Consider the following 25,160-nt stretch of genomic DNA (forward strand, 5'->3'; position numbering starts at 1 on the left):
AGGTTGCTCTAAACCAGGGGTGCCCAACCTTTTTGAAGAGGGAGGGCCACTTAAGCGACTTAGTAACAGGTCGCGATCCACAATGAGCGGAGCGGGCGAATGACAGGTCCGTGTCTGCTCTGTATATGCAGAGCGGACACGGACACAGCCCACGATACTCGGATCAGTTTGAAAGCAGCCCAGTAACCACTGCAGAACAGATATGCCCATATATACACTGTGATTTTAATAACAGTGTTCTATTCCATCCCAGAGTAGGAGTTCTCAGGCCACATCAGAGGGTGCCGTGGGCCACATGTGGCCCCCAGGCCACTGGTTGGGCACCCCAGCTCTAAACTAATATTATAGTACCAAACAGACAACAGTGGTGGAAAAACGTCTGGCCTCATTTAAAATGGTCCTACTACTAGGATTTGAGACTGTAAGCTCTCACAAGCAGGGCCCTCCTAAAACTCTTGAATGGTAATGTAGCTGTGCTGTCTTCCTTTATATTGTAAAGCACAAACTATGGGTGCTAAAAAAAATCCACTCATAAAAAAATTGCCAAATGTTAAAAATATTACCCATGGCATGTTCTTGAATTAAAAAGACCCTGCCCCTAATGTCTATATAGTTTAAAGGATAACAATGGCTAAGGCTTTAACACAGGAGTACAGCAATCTGCTGAGAGCCTGAGCCAGCCCCTCCCACCCCCTCCACAGCCCAGCGTCCCAGTGAGTGCTGGAGACTCAGAGCAGAGAGCCGCTGACTGACAGTCACAGCTCTCTGCTCAGAGCTGAGGGGAAAACTGAGCAATCGGCGGTCTTTGATTGTTCAGTTCTCAGTGTAGATGCGGCTGGGAACAGATGCAGCCTTGTATCGATGCTGCATCCACCTAGGTGAGTACAGTGGAACCTTGGTGTAACTGTATGACCCGGGACACCCAGAGACTTTGCAAGGATGAGGGGTACTCCTGTACCGGCGTCACCAAGGAGTCTTATGTCTAGGGTCACCTTATGTCCGATAGGGCCATAGGGTGACTGAGAAATGATGTCCTAAATTACAGGACAGGGGACATCACTGATAGTTCATATTGCAGGATTTTGAGATACTGCAAGATGTTGGTTAATTGTGACCCAACCAGTCAATAGTGACTCATTCTATGATTAGCCCTGACTAGTGACATGCTAATTGAGTCAGGGCCTGGAAGACATTTCATTGTCCCTTGTGTAAAGGTGTTAATCAAGGTCTGCTCCCAGACCTCTAATTATGTATGCTAAATACTGTTTATGTGTGGAATGTACTTGTCGGAGACAGAGCGTCTGTCTAGGGAAGAGATCATTGTGTGATGGTGTTTTGTTTAAGTTCTGTTAATGAAGGAATGTGCAGTGATTAGGTCATGATAATTATAGCCCGGCGCCGACATGTCTAGAATGTTTAGTAATTAGCTCAAAGAATGCGATTGAAGCCCCCAAGGTGTGATGTGTGGGTGGGGACAGTTTGATTGTTCCTGTGATTTCTGTAACCCGTGTACTGCATATAAGCAACTAAGTGTACCATTAAAGTTGTCATTACATTTGGAACAAGTACAGAGCTGTGTCTCGTCTTGATTCTGGGGAATTGATATGGATCGGGTCCTGTTGGTTGGAGTGTCGATAAGCTGTCTTGGATGTGATGGAAGGTCGTAAACAGTGGTGACCGTTGGATTACGAGCATAATGCATAATTCCAGGAGATTGCTTGTAATCCAAAGCACTCGCATATCAAAGCAAGTTTCCCCATATAAGTCAATGGAAACTAAGATAATTCGTTCCACATTGACTTCTATGGCATGCAATACCGCATGTGGCCGGGTGGGGGGCGCCGGAGAGACTCAGAAATACTTAGAGACTGCTCGGTTGCCCTTTGGAAAGGTACAGAAACACTCAGGAACTGAGTATTTTCAAACGGCTCTGAGTGTCATCCCCCCCCCCCCCGCACCATTGGTCAAATGCAGTACTGCACATCGCAGAGGCTTGAATCCTGCTTGTTTTCCGAGACAGCACTTGCAAACCGAGTCCGTTAAAAACGCTCGTATTGTGAAACGCTCGTTAACCTCCATCCGAGGTTCCACTGTATAAGGATTTTTTTTTTTTTTTTTTGTAAACCCCATACTACTCTTTTAAACAATACCAAACTGCTAAAACAACCCAGTGGTGACAAAGTTGGATTGTAAAAGATATAATCATGGCGATATAAAAAAGGAGTTAATTTACAAAAACTGAAGCATGCAAAGTTGGGTACAGCCCTGCATAGAAACCAATCAGCTTCCAGGTTTTATTGTCAAAGCTTAATAGAACAAGCAGAAGTTAGAAGCCGATTGGCGTCCATGCACCGCTGCACCAGATTTTGCACTCTCCAGTTTTAGCATCTCTTTGGCATTATAATACTGGGATTAACCACCCAAGACCCGGACCTTTATGCAGGTAAAGGACCTGGCTATTTTTTGCGATTCGGCACTGCGTCGCTTTAACTGACAATTGCACGGTCGTGCGATGTGGCTCCCAAACAAGATTGGCATCCTTTTTTTCCCCCACAAGTAGAGCTTTCTTTTGGTGGTTTTTGATCACCTCTGCGTTTTTTATTTTTTGCGCTATAAACAAAAATAGAGCGACATTCTTGCCAAGATGAGAAAAGTCAAAAGCACAGGGCCGAGACCCACTAAAAAGCTTACAAATTTCAATAAGGCTCCATTCTCATTAGTGCAACTCCAAAGTAGCGTGATTTCCAGTATGACTTTTGCACTCTATGGGACTCAAGTTGCAAGAAAGTCACATGTGCAAGAACCTTTTTTGGCATCGCTTGACACCAAAAGCAATTAGCAACTAGAACGGCGGCCATTGAAATACAGTGGAACCTCGGATTGCGAGTAACGCGGTAACGCGATGCCCCCCACCTCTGGCCGTGTGCGGTATTGCATCCCAATGAAGTCAATGCGGAACAAATCATTTTAGTTTCCATTGACTTCTATGGGGAAACTCGCTTTGATATGCGAGTACTTTGGATTACGAGCATTCTCCTGGAACGGATTATGTTCGTAATCTGAGGTTCCACTGTACGTGGTTTCCAGCTTGTCATGCGACTTCACTTGTCGCATGACGAATAGCACTAGTGGGAACAGAGGTGGGGAAGAGGAAAACTATGCAAGTATGTTGCCACTCATAGAAGCCGATTGGTTACTAAAAACATTACTGCTTTCTGGCGCTTCACACCCTGAAACCGAAGTATTTTGTCTATAAAAACGGCCCTTTTTCCAATCGAGACGCCCTCAGCTCACCCTTTTCAATTCTGTCTTTTGGACTTTTTAGGCCAGATCCACAAAGAACTTACGGCGGCGTATTTATTGATACGCCGCGTAAGTTCTACAATGCGCCGTCATATCTTTGTTTTGTATCCACAAAACAAGATACGCCTGAATGTGGACTAGATCCGACTGACGTACCTCTTAGTATGCCGTCGGGTCCTAGGTGCATATTTTCGCTGACCGCTAGGTGGCGCTTCCGTTGATTTCCGCGTAGAGTATGCAAATTAGCTAGATACGCCGTTTCTCAAACGTACGTCTGCCCGGCGCATTTTTTTACGTCGTTTACATAAGGCTTTTTTCGGCGGAACGTTACCTCTGGGTCTATGAGGCGTACGCAATGTTAAGTATGGACGTCGGGACAGCGTCAAATTTTCCGTCGTTTACGTAAAACGTTCGCGAATAGGGCTTTGCGTAAATTACATTCACATCGAAAGCATTGACTATTTGCGACGTGATTTCGAGCATGAGCACTGGGATACCCCCACGGACGGCGCATGCGCCGGTCAAAAAAAATGTCATTTACGCGGGGTCAAGTTGAATTTACATAAAACACGCCCACATCTTATCCATTTGAATTGCGCGCCCTTATGCCGACACAGTTACACTACGCCGCCGTAACTTACAAATTCTTTCAGGATACGGAAACTACGCTCTAAGTTACGGCGGCGTAGTGCATCTAAGGCCTTGTACACACGACCGGACAGTCCGCTGAAAACGGTCCGCCGGACCGTTTTCATCGGACATGTGCGGTCGGAGATTTCTGTCTGATGGTTGTACATACCATCAGACAGAAATGAGAGACAATCCGCGCGGACAGACAGCGCGGTGACGTGTCCGCGCCGTCGCTGCGACGATGACGCGGCGACGTGCGTGACGCAGGAAGGTCAATGCTTCCACACATCCGTCAAAGTCATTCGACGCATGCGAGGGATGGCGGCCGCTCGGACATGTACGGTAGGTCTGTACAGACGACCGAACATGTCCGACGGACAGGATTCCAGCGGGCTGTTTCTAAACAAGTTTGGAAATATTTTCCCGCTGGAAAAAAGGCCCGGCGGGCAAATGTACGCTGGAATCCTGTCCGCTCGGGTGTACAGACGACCGAACATGTCTGCTGAAACTGGTCCGCGGACCAGTTTCAGCAGACATGTTCGGTCGTGTGTACGGGGCCTTAGATACGCTACGCCTGCCTAAAGATATGCAGATCTTTGTGGATCTGGCCCACAGTCTTTCCGAGGTCAGCTGAGATGTACTCGGGCCTTTCCGGCCGTCTCCGATGCCCCCCACCTCTGGCCGCGTGCGGTACTGCATCCCATTGAAGTCAATGCGGAACAAATCATTTTCGTTTCCATTGACTTCTATGGGGAAATTCGCTTTGATATGCGAGTGCTTTGGATTACGAGCATTCTCCTGGAACGGATTATGTTCGTAATCTGAGGTTCCACTGTACGTGGTTTCCAACTTGTCATGCGACTTCACTTGCCGCATGACGAATAGCACTAGTGGGAACAGAGGTGGGGAAGAGGAAAACTAGGCAAGTATGTTGCCACTCATAGAATCCGATTGGTTACTAAAATCATTACAGCTTTCTGGCGCTTCACCCCTTTCAATTCGGTCTTTTGGACTTTATCTCTACAAACAGACAACGGCAACAAAAAATGATCAACTCACAGAGTAACTCGTCTTCCAGCTGGGCACAAGCGTCTTCTGCGGTTTGCATGGCTTGACTAATGTCCAAGCACCTGTGGAGGAAAAAGACAGCTCAGCTATAGGACGCAAAATCGCTGTTCCCTCCTAACTGTCATCTGCATTGTACAAAACAAATGCTAATCACACCAGGGACATGAATCAAAAACGGAGCGATTAAACTCATTTTTATCTCCTTCTCGACAATACACAAAGCTGCACTGTAATCGCTTTATCGCGCGAATGGAATGGATACGCAGAAGATGCATTGTGCTAAAAGTGCTAATAATGACACATGTTGGGAGTAGATAATATTTTGGAGATTGCACAATTTGACAGATGTTTATTTTATAGGATTTGCTGTACTTTCAGACAGAGTAGCACTACCCACCCTGCCTAGTCCTCCTTGACCAATCTCGAGTAAGAAACGGAGTAATGACCGCAGGGAATTGCTAGAGGTCGACCCATATGGGTTTTTCTCTGGCCGATGCCGATTTCGATATTTAGAAAACGGGGTGGGCGATAAGTGTGGCCGATTTTTGCGTCCGATATTTTAGGCTGATCCCCCTTCATCTGAAAAAATCTAGGGTGGGGAGGAGGTTATTGTTTAGGGTGGAGAGGTGGGGTGCAGCCTATCAGTGCCAACGGCCTCGTACACACGTCTGAGAATCTCGTCAGGAAAAACCCGTCGTTTTCCATGACGAGATTCTTGGCAAGAAACTCTTGCCGCCGGAGTGTACCGACTTTCATATTTTTTTTTAAGTGTATTTTGTGCGTGTACTCGAGAGAGGAGCCGGACTGCAGGAGTTGGGAGTAGGCAGGCCTCCCCCAGAGGCATTCTGCCACCTTTCTCCATGCCCGGGTGGCAATGGCGGGTGTGAGGGGGTCCTCCCACACAGCCCACCCTACCTGCTCCGCTTTGAAGCCCAACGGGGCAGAGGGACTCCCTATAAGGGAGTGAGAGGATCTAGCCCGCTCAACCAGCCCCGTTAGTCCTTCGCCTCTCTTTTTAGAGACTGCGTGGTCAAAGTGCGTGCATGTTAACCCAATTTCGAGAATGCAGAATTGTGAGAAAAGCAATTCAAAACCCACGTTTGACTGCAAGATCCCTCCAGAAAGATCTGGCAGACACTGGAGTTGTGGTACACTATTCTACTATAAAGAGATACTTGTACAAATATGGTCTTCATGGAAGAGTCATCAGAAGAAAACCTCTTCTACGTCCTCACCACAAAAATCAGCGTTTGAACTTTGCAAATGAACATATAGACAAGCCTGATGCATTTTGGAAACAAGTTCTGTGGACCGATGAGGTTAAAATAGAACTTTTTGTCCGGAATGAGCAAAGGTACGTTTGGAGAAGAAAGGGTACAGAATTTAATGAAAAGAACCTCTGTCCAACTGTTAAGCATGGGGGTGGATCAATCATGCTTTGGGGTTGTATTGCAGCCAGTGGCACAGGGAACATTTCACGAGTAGAAAGAAAAATGGATTTAATAAAATGTCAGCAAATTTTGGATGGTAACTTGATGCCATCTGTGAAAAAGATGAAGTTAAAGAGAGGATGGCTTCTACAAATGGATAATGATCCTAAACACACCTCAAAATCCACGGGGGATTACATCAAGAGGCGTAAACTGAAGGTTTTGCCATGGCCTTCACAATCTCCTGACCTCAACATAATGGAAAATCTATGGATAGACCTTAAAAGAGCAGTGCGTGACAGACAGCCCAGAAATCTCAAAGAACTGGAAGACTTTTGTAAGGAAGAATGGGCAAAGATCCCTCAAACAAGAATTGAAAGACTCTTGGCTGGCTACAAAAAGCATTTACAAATTGTGATACTTGCCAAAGGGGGCAGTACAAGATATTAACTCTGCAGGGTGCCCAAAGTTTTGCAAACGCCATTTTTTGTTTTCTGTCATTTTGAAAGTGTAAATGATGGAAATAAAATCGAACTTTTTTTGACATAGAAGAATGTCTAATCTGTAATTTGATGCCTTTTGGAGATCTTTCCTTCTTTCCTTGGCTTCGTTATGCACATTAATACAAATTTTTACCTGGGGTGCCCAAACTTTCGATCCCCACTGTATGTTCACAGCCTTAAAGAACAAGATAAGTGGTACGGAGCGCTTTCTGAAATGAGGTACAGCTGGTGACTATATTACATCCAACAGATGGACGTCAATCTGCAGTACTAATGGCTTATTGTACAAAATGTTTTCCATATATGAATATCCATGATCCATTCTACAAGAGTGAAGTATGTTGTGAGGTCTACAACAGATGCTCCACCACTGAAAATGTAAGCATGCATCCAGCAACAACTTACTCAAATAAAAAAATGGTTATTTCATGTGGTAAAGTACAATGTACAAAGCATAAGCACAAATAAGTAACAAAGTACAAAGCATGTTCCTTCAGAACTTATGAAAAGTGAGTGGATGCAGTGGGATGCTGCTCATTGCATGTCAGCAAAGCAAGCGTTTTTTTTGCGCATAGCTGCATTAGCCAACCTATTCAAATGGAATGAACTGCAAGACATGAAAAAAATTACACAGGGCCATATTCTTAAATAAAGTAGGCGGGCGGCGCGTAAGCCAGTTACACTCCGCCGCCCCAACCTACAGGAGCAAGTGCTGTATTCCCTAAACACTTGCTCCGTAGTTTGGGGTGGCGGAGTGTAATTGGCCCGGCGTATCCCCGCGTATATCCAAGGGGGGCGGCTTCTATTTAAATTAAGCGCGCCCCCGATTCTAACGAACTGCACATGCGCCGGGCTTAAAATAGCCCAGTACGCATGCTCCAGTTCTCGGCGTAAAACGTCAATGACGCCGACGTGTGCGTCATTGACGTAAAGTCGTATTCAAGAACGACTTAGTAAAACGACGTACCCGACGGGAAAACACGGCGCGGACCCGATGCCATACTTAACATGGCCTACGTGGGACTGGCGTAAGGTTACCCCTCATATAGCAGGGGTAACCTTACGCCTACGCAAATGACGTAAGCGACGGTTACGCGACGCGAATTCGTTCGGGAATCGGCGTATCAGGCTCATTTGCATAAACAAATGAGACCTGAACGTAAACGCCACCTAGCGGCCGGCAGAGTAATTACATTTAAGATCCGACAGTGTGACTTACACATGTCGGATCTTAAGCGTATCTATGCGAAAATGATTCCAAGAATCACTCGCATAGATACACTGGCCAAAAAAGAGAGATACGATGGAGTATCCTGAGATACTCCATCGTAACTTCACTCAGAATATGGCCCACAGGCTTTGAATCTAGGAGCCAGGTAAAAAAAAGTTAGGGGCTGCAGGGTAACGCGTAGTCTACGGGCCGTGAGTACAGAAGCGTTCCAGAAGCCCGACTATCGTACCCGGAAGTGACGTGTGTGTGCGTAGCTCCACCTTACGTGTTTTGTCATCGACGTCGTCTAAGGCCGCCTCAGACGAAACGTACAAGGCAGTGCTACGCACACACGTCACTTCCGGGTACCATAGTCGGGCTTCTGGATTGCAGCTGGAGAGCACGCTGTACTCACGGCCCGTAGACTACTCGTTACCTCAAGTTTATAGCCATCTTGGGAAGTTTAATCTTTACCCATGTTATGGAACATTGTTTTTAAGCCATTTTAAATAAAGCAAAACTTTTTTGATACTACATTATGGGAGCCCATCTCTCTTTTCTATGAGGACTTATGACTGGAAGCGATAGAAGGAACTGCCCTATACTGGATATTGGAGAATATGAATAGGGGGATAACAGAGAGCCTGGAGGTACCCTGATCCGGTGGATCAATCGGAGGAGCTATGCAGATTCAAGCTGCACCTATATCCTACATGCAAACTACCCCTGTAGGGGTAATAGGAGCTGGAGAGTGGGGACCCAAACTGTTTCTAGGATTCTGTCTGCACAGCAACATTGAACGTTTACTTGGACTGTTCACTTTATATTTTATATGAACTGCTTTGCTATCATATACATACTTTTTTTCGGTATAGGAATTGTGGTTATGTGTTCAAAAAATCATAACCAATGCCTTGTACACATGATGGGCCAGATCCACAAAGAAGTTACGTCGGCGTATCTATTGATACGCCGCGTAACTTCTAGGATGCTCCGCGTATCTTTGTTTTGTATCCACAAAACAAGATACGCCTGAATGGGGGCTAGATCCGACTGACGTACATCTTAGTACGCCGTTGGATCTTAGGTGCATATTTACGCTGGCCGCTAGGTGGCGCTTCCGTTGATTTCCCCATAGAGTATGCAAATTAGCTAGATACGCCGATTCTCAGAACGTACGTTCGGCCGGCGCATTTTTTTACGTCGTTTACGTAAGGCTTTTTTCCGGCGTAACGTTACCCCTGGGTCTATGCGGCGTACGCAATGTTAAGTATGGACGTCGGGCCAGCGTCTAATTTTCTGTCGTTTGCGTAAAACGTTCGCGAATAGGGCTTTGCGTAAATTATGTTCACGTCGAAAGCATTGACTATTTGCGACGTGATTTCGAGCATGCGCACTGGGATACCCCCACGGACGGCGCATGCGCCGTTAAAAAAAAACGTCATTTACGTGGGGTCAAGTTGAATTAACATAAAACACGCCCACATCTTTGTCATTTGAATTCCGCGCCCTTACGCCGACACATTTACACTACGTCGCCGTAACTTACGGCGCAAATTCTTTGTGGATAAGGAACCTCCGCACCAAGTTATGGCGGCGTAGTGTATTCGAGATACGCTACGCCCGCTTATATTTACGCGGAGGTACGTGGATCTGGCCCGATGGGAATTTCCGATGGAAAAAGTCAGACAGGATTTTTTCATCGGATATTCCGAATGTGTGTGTGTGCGCCCCATCCGAGTTTTTCCATGGGAAATAACGACGGACTTAGAAAGAGAACATGTTCTCTTTTTTTCCGATGAAAACATTTTCTAATCAGAAATTCCGTTCATCTGTGTGGAACTTCGAGAGAGAAAAAAACCACGCATGCTCAGAATCAAGTCGACGCATGCTCGGAAGCATTAAACTTCATTTTTCTCGGCTCGTCATAGTGTTGTACGTCACCGCGTTTTGGACGCTCAGAATTTGGTTATGAATCAGTTGGAGTTTATCCCGGCGGAAATTCAGATCGTGTGTACGGGGGCATAAGGGATGAAGGTTCAGCTGTATACCCAATATAGGGGAGTTGCTGCTCACACCCAGGTGTAATAATCGTCATAATCGGTGCGACGCCGCATCTGCGGCTCTGCGCCGATTTCAAAAAGTAGTTCCTGTACTACTTTTTGCGATTTCGGGCCGCGATTTACATTGACATCTGTGCAGAAACCTGCACAGATGTCTCTTAAATCGCAGCCGAAATCGGGACTGCCGGCGGGAGTGAAGCCGTGCGAGTTCAGCTGAACTCGCACGGCTTCACTCCCGCAGCCCAGTGTGAACCTGGGCAAAATGATAATCTTTTTTATAATTTTTTAAAAAATATATATATTTATTTTTCACACTGATGAGGCTCCCAATAATGTTTTATATACATTTGGGCGCTTATTCATTTATTCCTTCATTGTTTAATACCTACTTTGGGACTTTGGTGAAAGTGTTTCATTTTCTCAGTCCGTTGTGGGCATGTTTTGCCGTTTTCCCCTCAGTTAAGATGGCGGTTTCTGTTCAGGCCTTTCCTTGCATGTCAGAACGAGGTTGGGTATTTATAGCGGTGTGTCACTGTTTAGCCCATCCCCATTGAAAACATCAACCTATGACGAAACGCGTCTGGGACGTGCGCTCAGTGACGCCGCCGCGCTCTTTTTGAATGAGGAAGGGCTCCTCTATTGCCGGATGGCATTACTTTTAAATGTTTTTATGATTCTGCTTAATTGTAAGTATAATCTTTTATACCTTAATAAAATCCTCCAAACGGTATCACGCTATGGCCCGTTTTCTGTTCTTGTGATTCACGGATTATTCGAGCGAAGGGGCAGCTGGTTCCCTGTGGAGGAGTGGATCTGGATTCCCCTGGACCCTGTGGTACTATTGTGTGGTGAATTCCATCCATTGATATCCTATCTGCTTAAGGCTGTTCCCTCTTATCGTTCTGGTAAGAGGGTGTCTATGTGGTGGCGGTTTCACAGATGATCTAATCCCTCACTGCGGTGTTGTCTGTTCCAGCTGAATATCATTTATTGTTTCATTACTGTTGGGACATTTTTTAGGACTGTTTTTACTTTGATCAATCTACTCACCTGGTTCCGGTGTCACAGCTGGTGCATTGAGTTGGCGCAGTTTTTTCTATATGCATTTTTGTGTGTATGCACCGTTTACTGCTGCCTTCTGGTTTAGTATACCACACAGTGGGCCAGATCCACGTACCTCCGCGCATTTTTCCGTCCGGCGTAGCGTATCTCAGATACACTACGCCGCAACTTTCAGCGTATTTTCTGTACCCTGAAAGAATTTGCGCCGTAAGTTACGTCGGCGTAGTGTAACTGTGTCGGCGTAAGGGCGCGCAATTCAAATAGATAAGATGTGGGCATGTTTTATGGTAATTCCTATTGACCCCACGTAATTGACGTTTTTTTTTTTAACAGCGCATGCGCCGTCCGTGGGGGTATCCCAGTGCGCATGCTTTAAATTAACCCGCAGCATGCCAGTGCTTTCGATGTGAACGTAATTCTACGCAAAGCCCTATTCGCAAACGTTTTACGCAAACGACGTACACAACGGAAAATTCTACGCTGGACCGACGTCCATACTTAACATTGCGTACGCCTCATAGAGCAGGGGTAACGTTACGCCGAAAAAAGCCTTACGTAAACGGCGTAAAAAAAAGCGCCGGGCGGACGTACGTTTGTGGATTGGCGTATCTAGCTAATTTGCATACTCAACGCGGAAATCGACGGAAGCGCCACCTAGCGGCCAGCGTAAATATGCACCTAAGATCCGACGGCGTACTAAGACGTACGCCAGTCGGATCTAGCCCACATTCAGCCGTATCTTGTTTTGTGGATATAAAACAAAGATACGCCGGAGCATCTTAGAAATTATGCGATGTATCAATTGATACGGCGGCGTAAGTTCTTTGTGGATCTGGCCCACTGTTTTCATTAATCCATGATTTTAGGTTAGCGCGAATTTCTTGTTTCCAAAATGATAATCTAACTGGATGGCTTATATGATCATGAATAACAATCAGTGTAAAGACCATTATGCAATCACGAATTGCTTCTGGTTTTCTTTGCAATATTTATATCATCATCTATGTCAGCTCTGCAGTCTCCATTTATTCTGCATAATACATCAAATTGGAAGGTCATGTATATCGGTTAGGATAAAATACTTCATTTTTTTTCCAGGCAGATTTAGTCACATGGAAGTCGACTTAAATCACTAGTAAAAAGTCTCAAATTTAAAATCGACTCGATTTAAATCATAATTTTTAAAGAGAAGCCGTCACCTTTTCCCGCAGGGGCTCCTCCTCTGACCCGCCGCTGACTCACCGACAGTCCCATTCACTTCCGGACCGCCGCACGACTATATACGTCGGCACTTAGAAGCGGGATATCTCTGTTATGGCAGTAGCTAGCTGCCATAACCCAGATATCCTCGTCTTCAGGCAGCGGTCCGGTTTCCCATAATGGTGGTCTCTGCAGCGGATTCGCCGCAAGATCACCATTATTGGTGGCAGAAGAGGGCGCTCCCCTCCCGCGGCTTTCCGGAGCTGCTGGTAGCGGCGGAGGCGATCGGGTACTTCCTGTGGCTGGATATTGAGACGAGCGAGGGGAAGCTGGCCCCCACCCGTCTCCATACCATAGCAATCGGAAGCGATGTCAAAACGGATGGCCGACCCTATACTGACAGGAGTGGTCACGCCAGTCATTGGCAGTTCTCGCAGTCACACTGCGCATATCCAGCTCCTGCCCTTTGATGTTTGGTGCCTTGTTATCTCAGAGCTTACCATCTGTCCCACCGTGTAACAACCACAGTGCAGGCCAATTCCGTCCCTGCCAGGTCCCCCTCATGGTTCATCGGTGATCGGCTCATGCAAAGTGAGTATCAGCCTTCCATGCCTATTTTTTGTACTTGCATGGATGGTAAATTCCATGAAATAGGTTTATCAATGTTAAAATTGTACTAATGTTTAAATATGTCCACTTTATAGACGCATAGGATGCATTAAGGTGCAAAAACTTTTACCTTTACAACCCCCTTAACCACTTCCATACCAGGCACTTACGCACCTTCCCGCCCAAGCCAATTTTCAGCTTTCAGCACTGTCGCACTTTGAATGGCAATTGCGCGGTCGTGCGACGTGGCTCCCAAACAAAATCGGCGTCCTTTTTTCCCCCACAAATAGAGCTTTCTTTTGGTGGTATTTGATCACCTCTGCGATTTTTTTTTTTGGCGCAACAACTAAAAAAAGACTGAAAATTTTGAAAAACAATTACGTTTTTATTTTTTTCTGTAAATTTTTTTGTAAATAAGTACGTTTTCTCTTTCAATTACGGGCACTGAGATGGCGGCACTGACGGGCACAGATGAGGTGGCACTGATTGGCGGCGCTGGTATGCGGCACACATAGGTGGCACTGATGGGCACACATAGGCGGCACTGATGGGCACTCATGGGCTCTCCTCTACTCGCGTCTGTCAGCCGCGAGTGAGGAAGAGCCATCAACGGCTCTTCCTGTTTACATCGTGATCAGCCGTGGTTGGACACGGCTGATCACGTGGTAAAGAGTCTCCGCCGGAGGCTCTTTACAGGGATCGGAGATGCAGGGTGTCAGACTGACACCCCGCATCACCGATCGCCGCGCTGCACGCCCCCACGGGCGCGCGGCATGAAATCCTGCAGGACGTCCATGGACGTCCTGTCAGGATTTCAGAACCACTTCCCGGACGTAAATCGGCCATAGGCCGGGCGGGAAGTGGTTAAGGATTTAGAGAAGATCTGTAAAGAAGAGTGGAGCAAAATCCCTCCCGAGATGTACAAACCTGATCACCAACTACAGGAAACGTCTGACCTCTGTGATTGCCAACAAGTGTTTCTCTATCAAGTACCAAGTCATGTTTTGCTTGGGGATCAAATACTTATTTACTCACTGACCTGCAACTCCATGTATAGTATTTGATAGACCCTTCATTTCTTTGCAGGTGGGCAAACTTACAAAATCTGTAGAGGATTTAATTATTTGTTCCCATGGTATGTGCCACTTTGTTTTGGTCTATATATATAAAAAATTATGAATTTTTGGTTGTAACATGACGAAAATGTGGAACATGTCAAGGGGTACGAATACTTTTTCAAGGCACTGTACAGAGTGATAGACAGAGAATATAATAATATGTATTAGTTATTCTTGAGGATAGAGAACCTTTGCATATGAAGAGCAAGTCCATGGAGTGCACTATGAAGACAAAGATGCAGCAATGCACAGCAACACTGTCCTGTGTGTCTGATTATCAGTGTGTACACAAAATGAACAGACTGCCTTAGTGCAATGTATGACACAACACACAACAATGCGCCTCGCAGGATCCGACGTGTAAATCCAGTCTGACAATTCGGATTGATCGGCTCAATCAATACCGTGTCTGAGTGCTGCGTCCTCTGCATGGTCCCCCTCCATCTCCTATGACATCACCGGGTCTATTCACACAGCACATCCGATACTCGTCCCTTCATCTGCTGCCGAGTGTGACACTGCATGGTGTACAGGGGGGGGGGGGGGATATCTCCCCCCATATCGGGGCAGAGAGATCACCGACCATCCGAATATTCATCTCATCATAAGACCAGAGAGAGAACACTGGATAGTGTACACACCGACTAACACTGTACAACACACACACACACACACACACAATACTAACACACACACACACACAGACTAACACTGTACAACACACACACACACACACAATACTAACACACACACACACACACAGACTAACACTGTACAACACACACACACACACACAATACTAACACACACACACACACACACACCGACTAACACTGTACAACACACACACACACACACACACACACCAACTAACACTGTACAATACACACACCAATACTAATACCATACAACACACACACACACACCAACTAACACTGTACAATATACACACCAATACTAATACCATACAACACACACACCAACTAACACTGTACAACACACACACCAATACTAATACCATACAACACACACACACACACACACACACACACCCCAATACCATACAACACACACACACACACACACCAATACTAATACCATACAACACACACTACAATACTAACACCATACAACACACACTACAATACTAACACCATACAACACACACTACAATACTAACACCATACAACAACACACACACACACCAACTAACACACCAACACCGTACAATACACACACACACACACACTAATACTAACACTATGCAACACACACACAAACACCATACAATACACACACACCAATACTAATACCATACAACACACACACACACACACACACTGACTAACACTGTACAACACACACACCAATACTAATACCATACAACACACACACACACACCCCAATACTAATACCATACAACACACACTACAATACTAACACCATACAACAACACACACACCAACTAACACACCAACACCGTACAATACACACACACCCCAATACCATACAACACACACACACACACCCCAATACTAATACCATACAACACCATACAACAACACACACACCAACTAACACACCAACACCGTACAATACACACACACACACACACACACACACACCCCAATACCATACAACACACACCAATACTAATACCATACAACACACACACCAACACCGTACAATACACACACACACACACACACACACACACACACAATACTAACACTATGCAACACACACACACACACACACCAACACCATACAATACACACACACCAATACTAATACCATACAACACACACACCACAATACCATACAACACACACACACACACACACACACACCCCAATACAAACACCATACAATAGGGCTCAAAATTTCAAGTCCTGAGCTACTAGCCAGGCCTCAAGAGTTACTCGCCACCAGTTGCCCCACCTAATTCATACACTGCCCTGCGCCTAATTGCACCCGTAAACACGCCCTCGTAGATTATCTCATGGAATGACAATGTTTTATGCAGAATCAAGTTACAAAATTAAATATTACCAACAACAACTTTAACAAAATGGGACAGGGCACTGAGGGGCAGACCAGAGGGACAGGGCACTGGGGGCAGACCAGAGGGACAGGGCACTGTTGGGTCCCATGGCTTATTGAGAATTGTAAGGAGAGCACCTGTGTACGGCTCTGCCTGTGCGCGGCTCACCAGGCTACTTTTCCCGAGCATGCACCTTTCCTCTTCGGCCGCAAATCTCATCGGGACTCTAAGGCCTCGTACACACGACAGAGATTCTCGGCAGAATTCACCGAGAAACTCGGTCAAAACCCGGATTCTGCCGAGAATCTCTGTCGTCTGTACAGTTTTGGCTCGATGGAGCCGCCGAGGAACTCGACGAGAAAATAGAGAACATGTTCTCTATTTTCTCGTTGTCCTCGTTCTTCTATGGGAGAAGCCGGCCCGCCGAGCTCCTCGGCGGCTTCATCCCAAAACTCGACGAGGAACTCGACGTGCCAAGCACGTCGAGTTCCTCTGTCGTGTGTACGGGGCCTAAGTGTAGGCACAGATTGGAGGGAGATTGGTCATGCAGCCCTGTCATCACTCGCCCCCAGCTTAAATCCACTCACCAAATGCTAGTAGGCGAGTGGAAATTTTGAGGGCTGCCGCCTGCCATACAAACACACACCAATAAACACCATACAACACACACCAATACAAACACCATACAATACACACACCAATACAAACACACACAACAATACTAATACCATACAACACACACACACACACCCCAATACTAATACCATACAACACACACTAAAATACTAACACCATACAATACACACTACAATACTAATACTGTACAACACACACTGCAACACTAATACAATATAACACACTGCAATACTAATACCATACAATACACACGGAAACAATATAACATGTAAGGGTTCTTTCACAAGTGTATCACAATGACGTGTTTAGGCGTTCAGGAGATTTTTTTTTATTATTGATCTGAATGCAGCATATAACTTTCAAGAGGCCCACATAAATATCTGTACACTAGACCTGCATTTAGAGCATGTTCATGTGTGACTACAATACACACGGCAACATTATAACAAGCCTCATGGTGGCCAAACACATAATGATCTTCACAGAATCAGATAACGTGACAGATCTATGATCTATGAAGACACTGGAGTTTCATTCACATTTATGAAGGTGCCACAGAGAGCTTAAAAGGGGGCGGCGAGAAAAACAGCTGGTTGAGCAACAGTTTTACCACCCCACCTAAACAAAAGCCCCTTAGGGTTGTACATGTCGCAGCAAAAATGTTGCATTTGGTGGGCAGTACTCCTTTCACACACACAACCCATTACAGTTTTAGGCCCCTTTCACACTACCGCTACTTCAAAGTCATGCGATTTTGACACGAATTCAGGCAATGCCTGTGTAATCTTCAAGTCTGTGGTAGAGGTCGACCGATATGGCTTTTTCTCTGGCCGATGCCGATATTTAGAAATCTGGGCGGCCGATGGCCGATATATGATGCAGATTTTTGCAGCCGATATTTTAGGCCGATTTTTTTTATTGTTTTGGTGGCACTGGCTCGTGGCACTGAAAGATGGTACTAGCAGATGGCACTGATTGGCAGGTGGCACTTATTGGCACTGGCAGGTGGCACTGATTGGCAGATGGCACTAACAGGTGACACTGGAAAGTGGCACTGACTGGCAGGTGGCACTAATTGGCACTGGCAGGTGGCACTGGGTGGCAATAGTTAGCACTGGTTGGCATTGGCAGGTGGCACTGATGGCTTTAGTTGGCACTGGTAGGTGGCACTGGCCCGGTGGCACTGGATGGAAGGTGGCACTAATTGGCACTGGATGGTGGCACTGGTATTGGCACTGGCAGGTGGCACTGGATGGCAAGTGGCACTAATTGGCACTGTCAGGTGGCACTGGTGCAAAAAAAATAAAAAATTAGGTCACCCCCCTCAGTACAGACCCCCTCTCCCTCCAGTATAGACACCCTCCCCCCCCCTGCTACAGACACCAGAGAGCGGTGTGTGTCCCACGAGCGTGGGCCCCTCCTCCGTGGGTGTAAACAGAGAGGAGGGCCGCCGCGCTGGGTGTACCAAGATGGCCGCTGCTCCGGAGCTAGGCCGAAACCGCAGTCTTTCCTGATGCTGTGAACGCGGCGGCAATCAGGATCAGCATCAGGAAAGGCCACAGCTTCGGCCTAGCTCCATAGCCGTGGCACCGCTAGCAGCCATGTAAAATATGGGCCTAATTTGGATAAAAAAATCGGCCGATGCAGATTTCTCAAAAACGGCCAAATATCGACGGATATATCGGCCTGCAGATATATCGGTCGACCTCTAGTCTGTGGATCTCAACTCGCATCAAAGTCGGAAACCAAAGTAGTGCAGGGACTACTTTGAAGTCGCACAGATATGAATGGTACTCATTGGAAATCATGGGGTAAAACTTGTCATGTGACTGTGAAGTCCCAAGTCGCACATGTGTGAAAGGGGCCTAATGCCGCGTACACACGACCATTTTTCATGATGAGAAAAATGCAATTTTTTTAAATTGGTCATTAAAAACGGTCGTGTGTGAGCTCCAGAGCATTTTTCTCGACATTAAAAATTTAGAACATGCTCTAGTTTTTTCTCGTAGTTTTTCACGTTGTGAAAAACGCTCGTGTGTACACTTTAACGACAGGGGGAAAAAAACGTGCATGCTCAGAAGCAAGTTATGAGATGGGAAATTAGCATAATCAGCCCAAAGGGTGGCGCCATTCGAATGGAACTTCCCCTTTATAGTGCCGTTGTATGTACCGCGCTTTGCTCGAGCATTTTTTATCACGATCGTGTGTATGCAAGGCAGGCCTGAGAGGAATCACGTCGAGAAAAACTTTGTTATTTTTCCCCCCATGACATGAAAAATGATTGTGTGTACGCCGCATAACACTTACTAAATTATTATTAAATATGTTATAGAGGTCGACCGATATGGGTTTTTCTCTGGCCGATGCCGATATTTAGAAATCTGGGCGGCTGATGGCCGATATATGATGCCGATTTTTTATTTATTTTTGGTGGCACTGGCTCGTGGCACTGGATGGCACTAGCAGAAGGCACTGATTAGCACTGGCAGGTTGCACTGGATGGCACTGAAAGATGGTACTAGCAGATGGCACTGATTAGCAGGTGGCACTTATTGGCACTGGCAGGTGGCACTAATTGACACTGGCAGGTGGCACTAATTGACACTGGCAGGTGGCACTAATTGACACTGGCAGGTGGCACTAATTGACACTGGCAGGTGGCACTGGCAGGTGGCACAGGTTGGCACTGACTGGCAGGTGGCACTAATTGGCACTGGTAGGTGGCACTGGGTGGCAATAGTTAGCACTGGTTGGCATTGGCAGGTGGCACTGATGGCTTTAGTTGACACTGGATCGCACTGGCAGATGGCACTGGTTGGAAGGTGGCACTGATTGGCACTGGATGGTGGCACTGATTGGCACTGGATGGTGGCACTGGTATTGCCACTGGCAGATGGCACTGGATGGCAAGTGGCACTAACACAAAAAAAAATGGTGTCCCCCCCCCTCAGTACAGACCTCCTCTCCCTCCAGTATAGACACCCACCCTCCCTGCTACAGACACCAGAGAGCGCTGTGTGTCCCACGAGCGTGGGCCCCTCCTCCTCTGTGGGCGTAAACAGAGAGGCCGCCACACTGGATGTACAAGGATGGCCACGGCTCCGGAGCTAGGCTGAAGCCGCTGTCCTTCCTGATGCTGTGACCGCGGCGGCAATCCGCAGATTGCCACCGCGGTCACAGCATCAGGAAAGACAGAGGAGGAAAGAGGGAGTAGAGGGAGGAGGGGAAGGAAGGGGACGAGGACGATGAGGAGGAGGGAGGAGGGAGGAGGGAGGAGGGAGGAGGGAGGAAGGAAGGAAGGAAGGAAGGAAGGAAGGAAGGAAAGAAAGAAAGAAAGAAAGAAAGAAAGAAAGAAAGAAAGAAAGAGAGGAGAGGGAAGGAGGAGAGGGAAGGAAGGAGGAGGGAAGAGGAGGGAGGAGGGAGAAAGAGGGAAGAGAGGGGGAGGAGGAAGGGAGGAAGAGGAAGAGGAAGGGAGGAAGAGGAAGAGGAAGGGAGGAAGAGGAAGAGGAAGAGGAAGGGAGGAAGAGGAGAGTGAGGAGAGTGAGGGGGGAGAGGGGGGAAGGGGAAGTAGGAGGAGAGGAGGAGGAGGGAGGAGGAGACATTGTGCGATGGTTTTCCACCAAAAATGCTAATTTTAATGAAAACGTCCTGATCACAGCACAAGAGACGGATGGATGGGATTGGATGGTGTTCGGTGCTTTGAACAATACTTTCTATCTTCTGATTGGACAGGAAATAATACACACAGTGTACCATCTAAGGACACACAGGATGATCTCATACAGTATATATAAAGAGAGAGAGAGGACCCCATACACCCGCCTCTATACAATGATATTATTATATAGGGGATACAATGATATTATTATATAGGGTGTACAATATTATGTGTACAATGATGAGGGGTCGCTCAGGCTCAGTCATGCCCCCCTCGGCCTCCTATCCCCGCCAATACTCCGATTAGTAGACTGGGCCCGATCCTCACCTCGATAATCGGCCCGGTTCCGGGGCTGGCACTGACCTGCTGGGCGGGGTCTTGTCCTCGCTCCCCCCGCCTCTTTCTCTCCTGGTATCGGCCGATAGAATCGCCGCACAGGGGAAGACACGACCACCGGCACCCTCCGATCACATTGTCATTCTGATATCTCGATTTTCTAAGACGTATAATCGCGGGTCTAAGCCCCGCCCCCGCGGCCTTTACCGATTGGACATATCGATTGGTAATCGTGTCCTGACAGACGAGCACGGCAGCCAATGGCTGCGACGCTCCAGGGCGGGAACCGCCCACCGGCGCATGGAGAGCTAGAAGTCTGGCCAATCCAGAGCGCAGCCGGGCCAGGAGACGGCCACGCCCCACTCTAGCCGAGCATAATCACCAGGCAATGGACACAGAGATGGGCAGGAGGGCGTAACAATATCGAGTGACACTTAGTCCCAAACCAATCAGCGTTGGAGTTCTGTAACTCCCTCCTTGCTATAATGCTGATTGATGTTCTATATGACCAATGACTACAGGGGAGAGGCGTGACATGAGGACACGGTACATGGACTGTTGTCTATCTGGTCCAGCAGGATACAGGCAACCGGTAATGAGATGACAGTGATTGCTAGACTGACACAGCGACACTCACCTTGTGTGGTCAGCCTAGGAACTGCATCACCAGAGCCTGCAGCTGCTGCAGAACCTCACAGGACAGGGATAGGCAACCTTAGAGAGATGATGAAGTCAAAGATCACCGGGGCACAGTGTCCTGTTTGGACAGAACGTGATGGCAGAAAGGAATGTTCCATGTGTGTGTTTCCTGCACCGCGTTCAAAACGCGTTCCCTTTGTGATCTACTGCAGGTGATGACACATGCCTGACGAGGGGTCCTGCGTGGCTCAGAAACGTTGCACTACGCCGTATTGTCATGTGATCTTCCTTGAATAAAAAACCTTTGGACAAAATTGATACTCCTTGGTGTGCTGGCGAATATCGACTTATCACATGGGTTTCAGTATCCAGCTGGCGGTCGCTACAGCACCCAGTACCTTAAGAGCTCATTCCAGGAAAGTGTGCAATGGGATTATGTACTGTGCACTCAGAATGCAGGGATCAGGAGTGAGTTACACTCAGAATGTAGGGATCAGGAGTGCGTTACACTCAGAATGCAGGGATCAGGAGTGCGTTACACTCAGAATGCAGGGATCAGGAGTGCGTTACACTCAGAATGCAGGGATCAGGAGTGAGTTACACTCAGAATGCAGGGATCAGGAGTGAGTTACACTCAGAATGCAGGGACCAGGAGTGTGTTACACTCAGAATGCAGGGATCAGGAGTGTGTTACACTCAGAATGCAGGGATCAGGAGTGAGTTACACTCAGAATGCAGGGATCAGGAGTGTCTTACACTCAGAATGCAGGGATCAGGAGTGTGTTACACTCAGAATGTAGGGATCAGGAGTGCGTTACACTCAGAATGCAGGGATCAGGAGTGTGTTACACTCAGAATGCAGGGATCAGGAGTGCGTTACACTCAGAATGCAGGGATCAGGAGTGAGTTACACTCAGAATGCAGGGATCAGGAGTGAGTTACACTCAGAATGCAGGGATCAGGAGTGCGTTACACTCAGAATGCAGGGATCAGGAGTGTGTTACACTCAGAATGCAGGGATCAGGAGTGTGTTACACTCAGAATGCAGGGATCAGGAGTGTGTTACACTCAGAATGCAGGGATCAGGAGTGTCTTACACTCAGAATGCAGGGATCAGGGGTGAGTTACACTCAGAATGCAGGGATCAGGAGTGCGTTACACTCAGAATGCAGGGATCAGGAGTGCGTTACACTCAGAATGCAGGGATCAGGAGTGTGTTACACTCAGAATGTAGGGATCAGGAGTGCGTTACACTCAGAATGCAGGGATCAGGAGTGAGTTACACTCAGAATGCAGGGATCAGGAGTGCGTTACACTCAGAATGCAGGGATCAGGAGTGTGTTACACTCAGAATGCAGGGATCAGGGGTGCGTTACACTCAGAATGCAGGGATCAGGAGTGTGTTACACTCAGAATGCAGGGATCAGGAGTGCGTTACACTCAGAATGCAGGGATCAGGAGTGCGTTACACTCAGAATGCAGGGATCAGGAGTGCGTTACACTCAGAATGCAGGGATCAGGAGTGAGTTACACTCAGAATGCAGGGATCAGGAGTGCGTTACACTCAGAATGCAGGGATCAGGAGTGTGTTACACTCAGAATGCAGGGATCAGGGGTGCGTTACACTCAGAATGCAGGGATCAGGAGTGCGTTACACTCAGAATGCAGGGATCAGGAGTGCGTTACACTCAGAATGCAGGGATCAGGAGTGCGTTACACTCAGAATGCAGGGATCAGGAGTGCGTTACACTCAGAATGCAGGGATCAGGAGTGCGTTACACTCAGAATGCAGGGATCAGGAGTGAGTTACACTCAGAATGCAGGGATCAGGAGTGCGTTACACTCAGAATGCAGGGATCAGGAGTGAGTTACACTCAGAATGCAGGGATCAGGAGTGAGTTACACTCAGAATGCAGGGATAAGGAGTGTGTTACACTCAGAATGCAGGGATCAGGAGTGCGTTACACTCAGAATGCAGGGATCAGGAGTGCGTTACACTCAGAATGCAGGGATCAGGAGTGAGTTACACTCAGAATGCAGGGATCAGGAGTGAGTTACACTCAGAATGCAGGGATCAGGAGTGCGTTACACTCAGAATGCAGGGATCAGGAGTGAGTTACACTCAGAATGCAGGGATCAGGAGTGAGTTACACTCAGAATGCAGGGATCAGGAGTGAGTTACACTCAGAATGCAGGGATCAGGAGTGCGTTACACTCAGAATGCAGGGATCAGGAGTGCGTTACACTCAGAATGCAGGGATCAGGAGTGTGTTACACTCAGACTGTAGGGATCAGGAGTGCGTTACACTCAGACTGCAGGGATCAGGAGTGAGTTACACTCAGAATGCAGGGATCAGGAGTGAGTTACACTCAGAATGCAGGGATCAGGAGTGCGTTACACTCAGAATGCAGGGATCAGGAGTGCGTTACACTCAGAATGCAGGGATCAGGAGTGAGTTACACTCAGAATGCAGGGATCAGGAGTGCGTTACACTCAGAATGCAGGGATCAGGAGTGCGTTACACTCAGAATGCAGGGATCAGGAGTGAGTTACACTCAGAATGCAGGGATCAGGAGTGAGTTACACTCAGAATGCAGGGATCAGGAGTGAGTTACACTCAGAATGCAGGGATCAGGAGTGCGTTACACTCAGAATGCAGGGATCAGGAGTGCGTTACACTCAGAATTCAGGGATCAGGAGTGTGTTACACTCAGACTGTAGGGATCAGGAGTGCGTTACACTCAGACTGCAGGGATCAGGAGTGAGTTACACTCAGAATGCAGGGATCAGGAGTGAGTTACACTCAGAATGCAGGGACCAGGAGTGCGTTACACTCAGAATGCAGGGATCAGGAGTGCGTTACACTCAGAATGCAGGGATCAGGAGTACGTTACACTCAGAATGCAGGGATCAGGGGTGCTTTGCGCTCAGAATGCAGGGATCAGGAGTGAGTTACACTCAGAATGCAGGGATCAGGAGTGCGTTACACTCAGAATGCAGGGATCAGGAGTGCGTTACACTCAGAATGCAGGGATCAGGAGTGCGTTACACTCAGAATGCAGGGATCAGGAGTGTGTTACACTCAGAATGCAGGGATCAGGAGTGCGTTACACTCAGAATGCAGGGATCAGGAGTGAGTTACACTCAGAATGCAGGGATCAGGAGTGCGTTACACTCAGAATGCAGGGATCAGGAGTGAGTTACACTCACAATGCAGGGATCAGGAGTGAGTTACACTCAGAATGTAGGGATCAGGAGTGCGTTACACTCAGAATGCAGGGATCAGGAGTGCGTTACACTCAGAATGCAGGGATCAGGAGTGCGTTACACTCAGAATGCAGGGATCAGGAGTGTGTTACACTCAGAATGTAGGGATCAGGAGTGCGTTACACTCAGAATGCAGGGATCAGGAGTGTGTTACACTCAGAATGCAGGGATCAGGAGTGCGTTACACTCAGAATGCAGGGATCAGGAGTGAGTTACACTCAGAATGCAGGGATCAGGAGTGAGTTACACTCAGAATGCAGGGATCAGGAGTGCGTTACACTCAGAATGCAGGGATCAGGAGTGTGTTACACTCAGAATGCAGGGATCAGGAGTGTGTTACACTCAGAATGCAGGGATCAGGAGTGTGTTACACTCAGAATGCA

The 25,160-nt window shown here is 47.4% G+C and overlaps 1 protein-coding gene across 2 annotated transcripts in view; it reads right to left on the reverse strand.

Annotated features, from left to right (window-relative positions):
* The window catches only part of LOC120916492 (E3 SUMO-protein ligase ZBED1-like), a 48,421-nt gene extending 27,232 nt beyond the window's left edge, over window positions 1–21,189 (reverse strand). Inside the window, exons 1-2 of one of the 2 annotated variants that reach the window (XM_040327482.1) lie at window positions 20,898–21,189; window positions 4,993–5,063 (exon numbers count right to left, since the gene is read on the reverse strand). In XM_040327482.1, coding sequence (XP_040183416.1) covers window positions 4,993–5,041 — 49 coding nt within the window. In that variant the 5' untranslated portion in view covers window positions 5,042–5,063; window positions 20,898–21,189. Of the gene's footprint in view, window positions 1–4,992; window positions 5,064–20,861 lie in introns of both variants that reach the window. The other variant, XM_040327481.1, reaches the window with a different exon arrangement.
* Window positions 21,190–25,160: the final 3,971 nt, after the last annotated feature.

The sequence above is a fragment of the Rana temporaria genome, chromosome 10 (genome assembly GCF_905171775.1).
Source record: "Rana temporaria chromosome 10, aRanTem1.1, whole genome shotgun sequence".
In the NCBI taxonomy this organism is placed as follows: domain Eukaryota; kingdom Metazoa; phylum Chordata; class Amphibia; order Anura; family Ranidae; genus Rana; species Rana temporaria.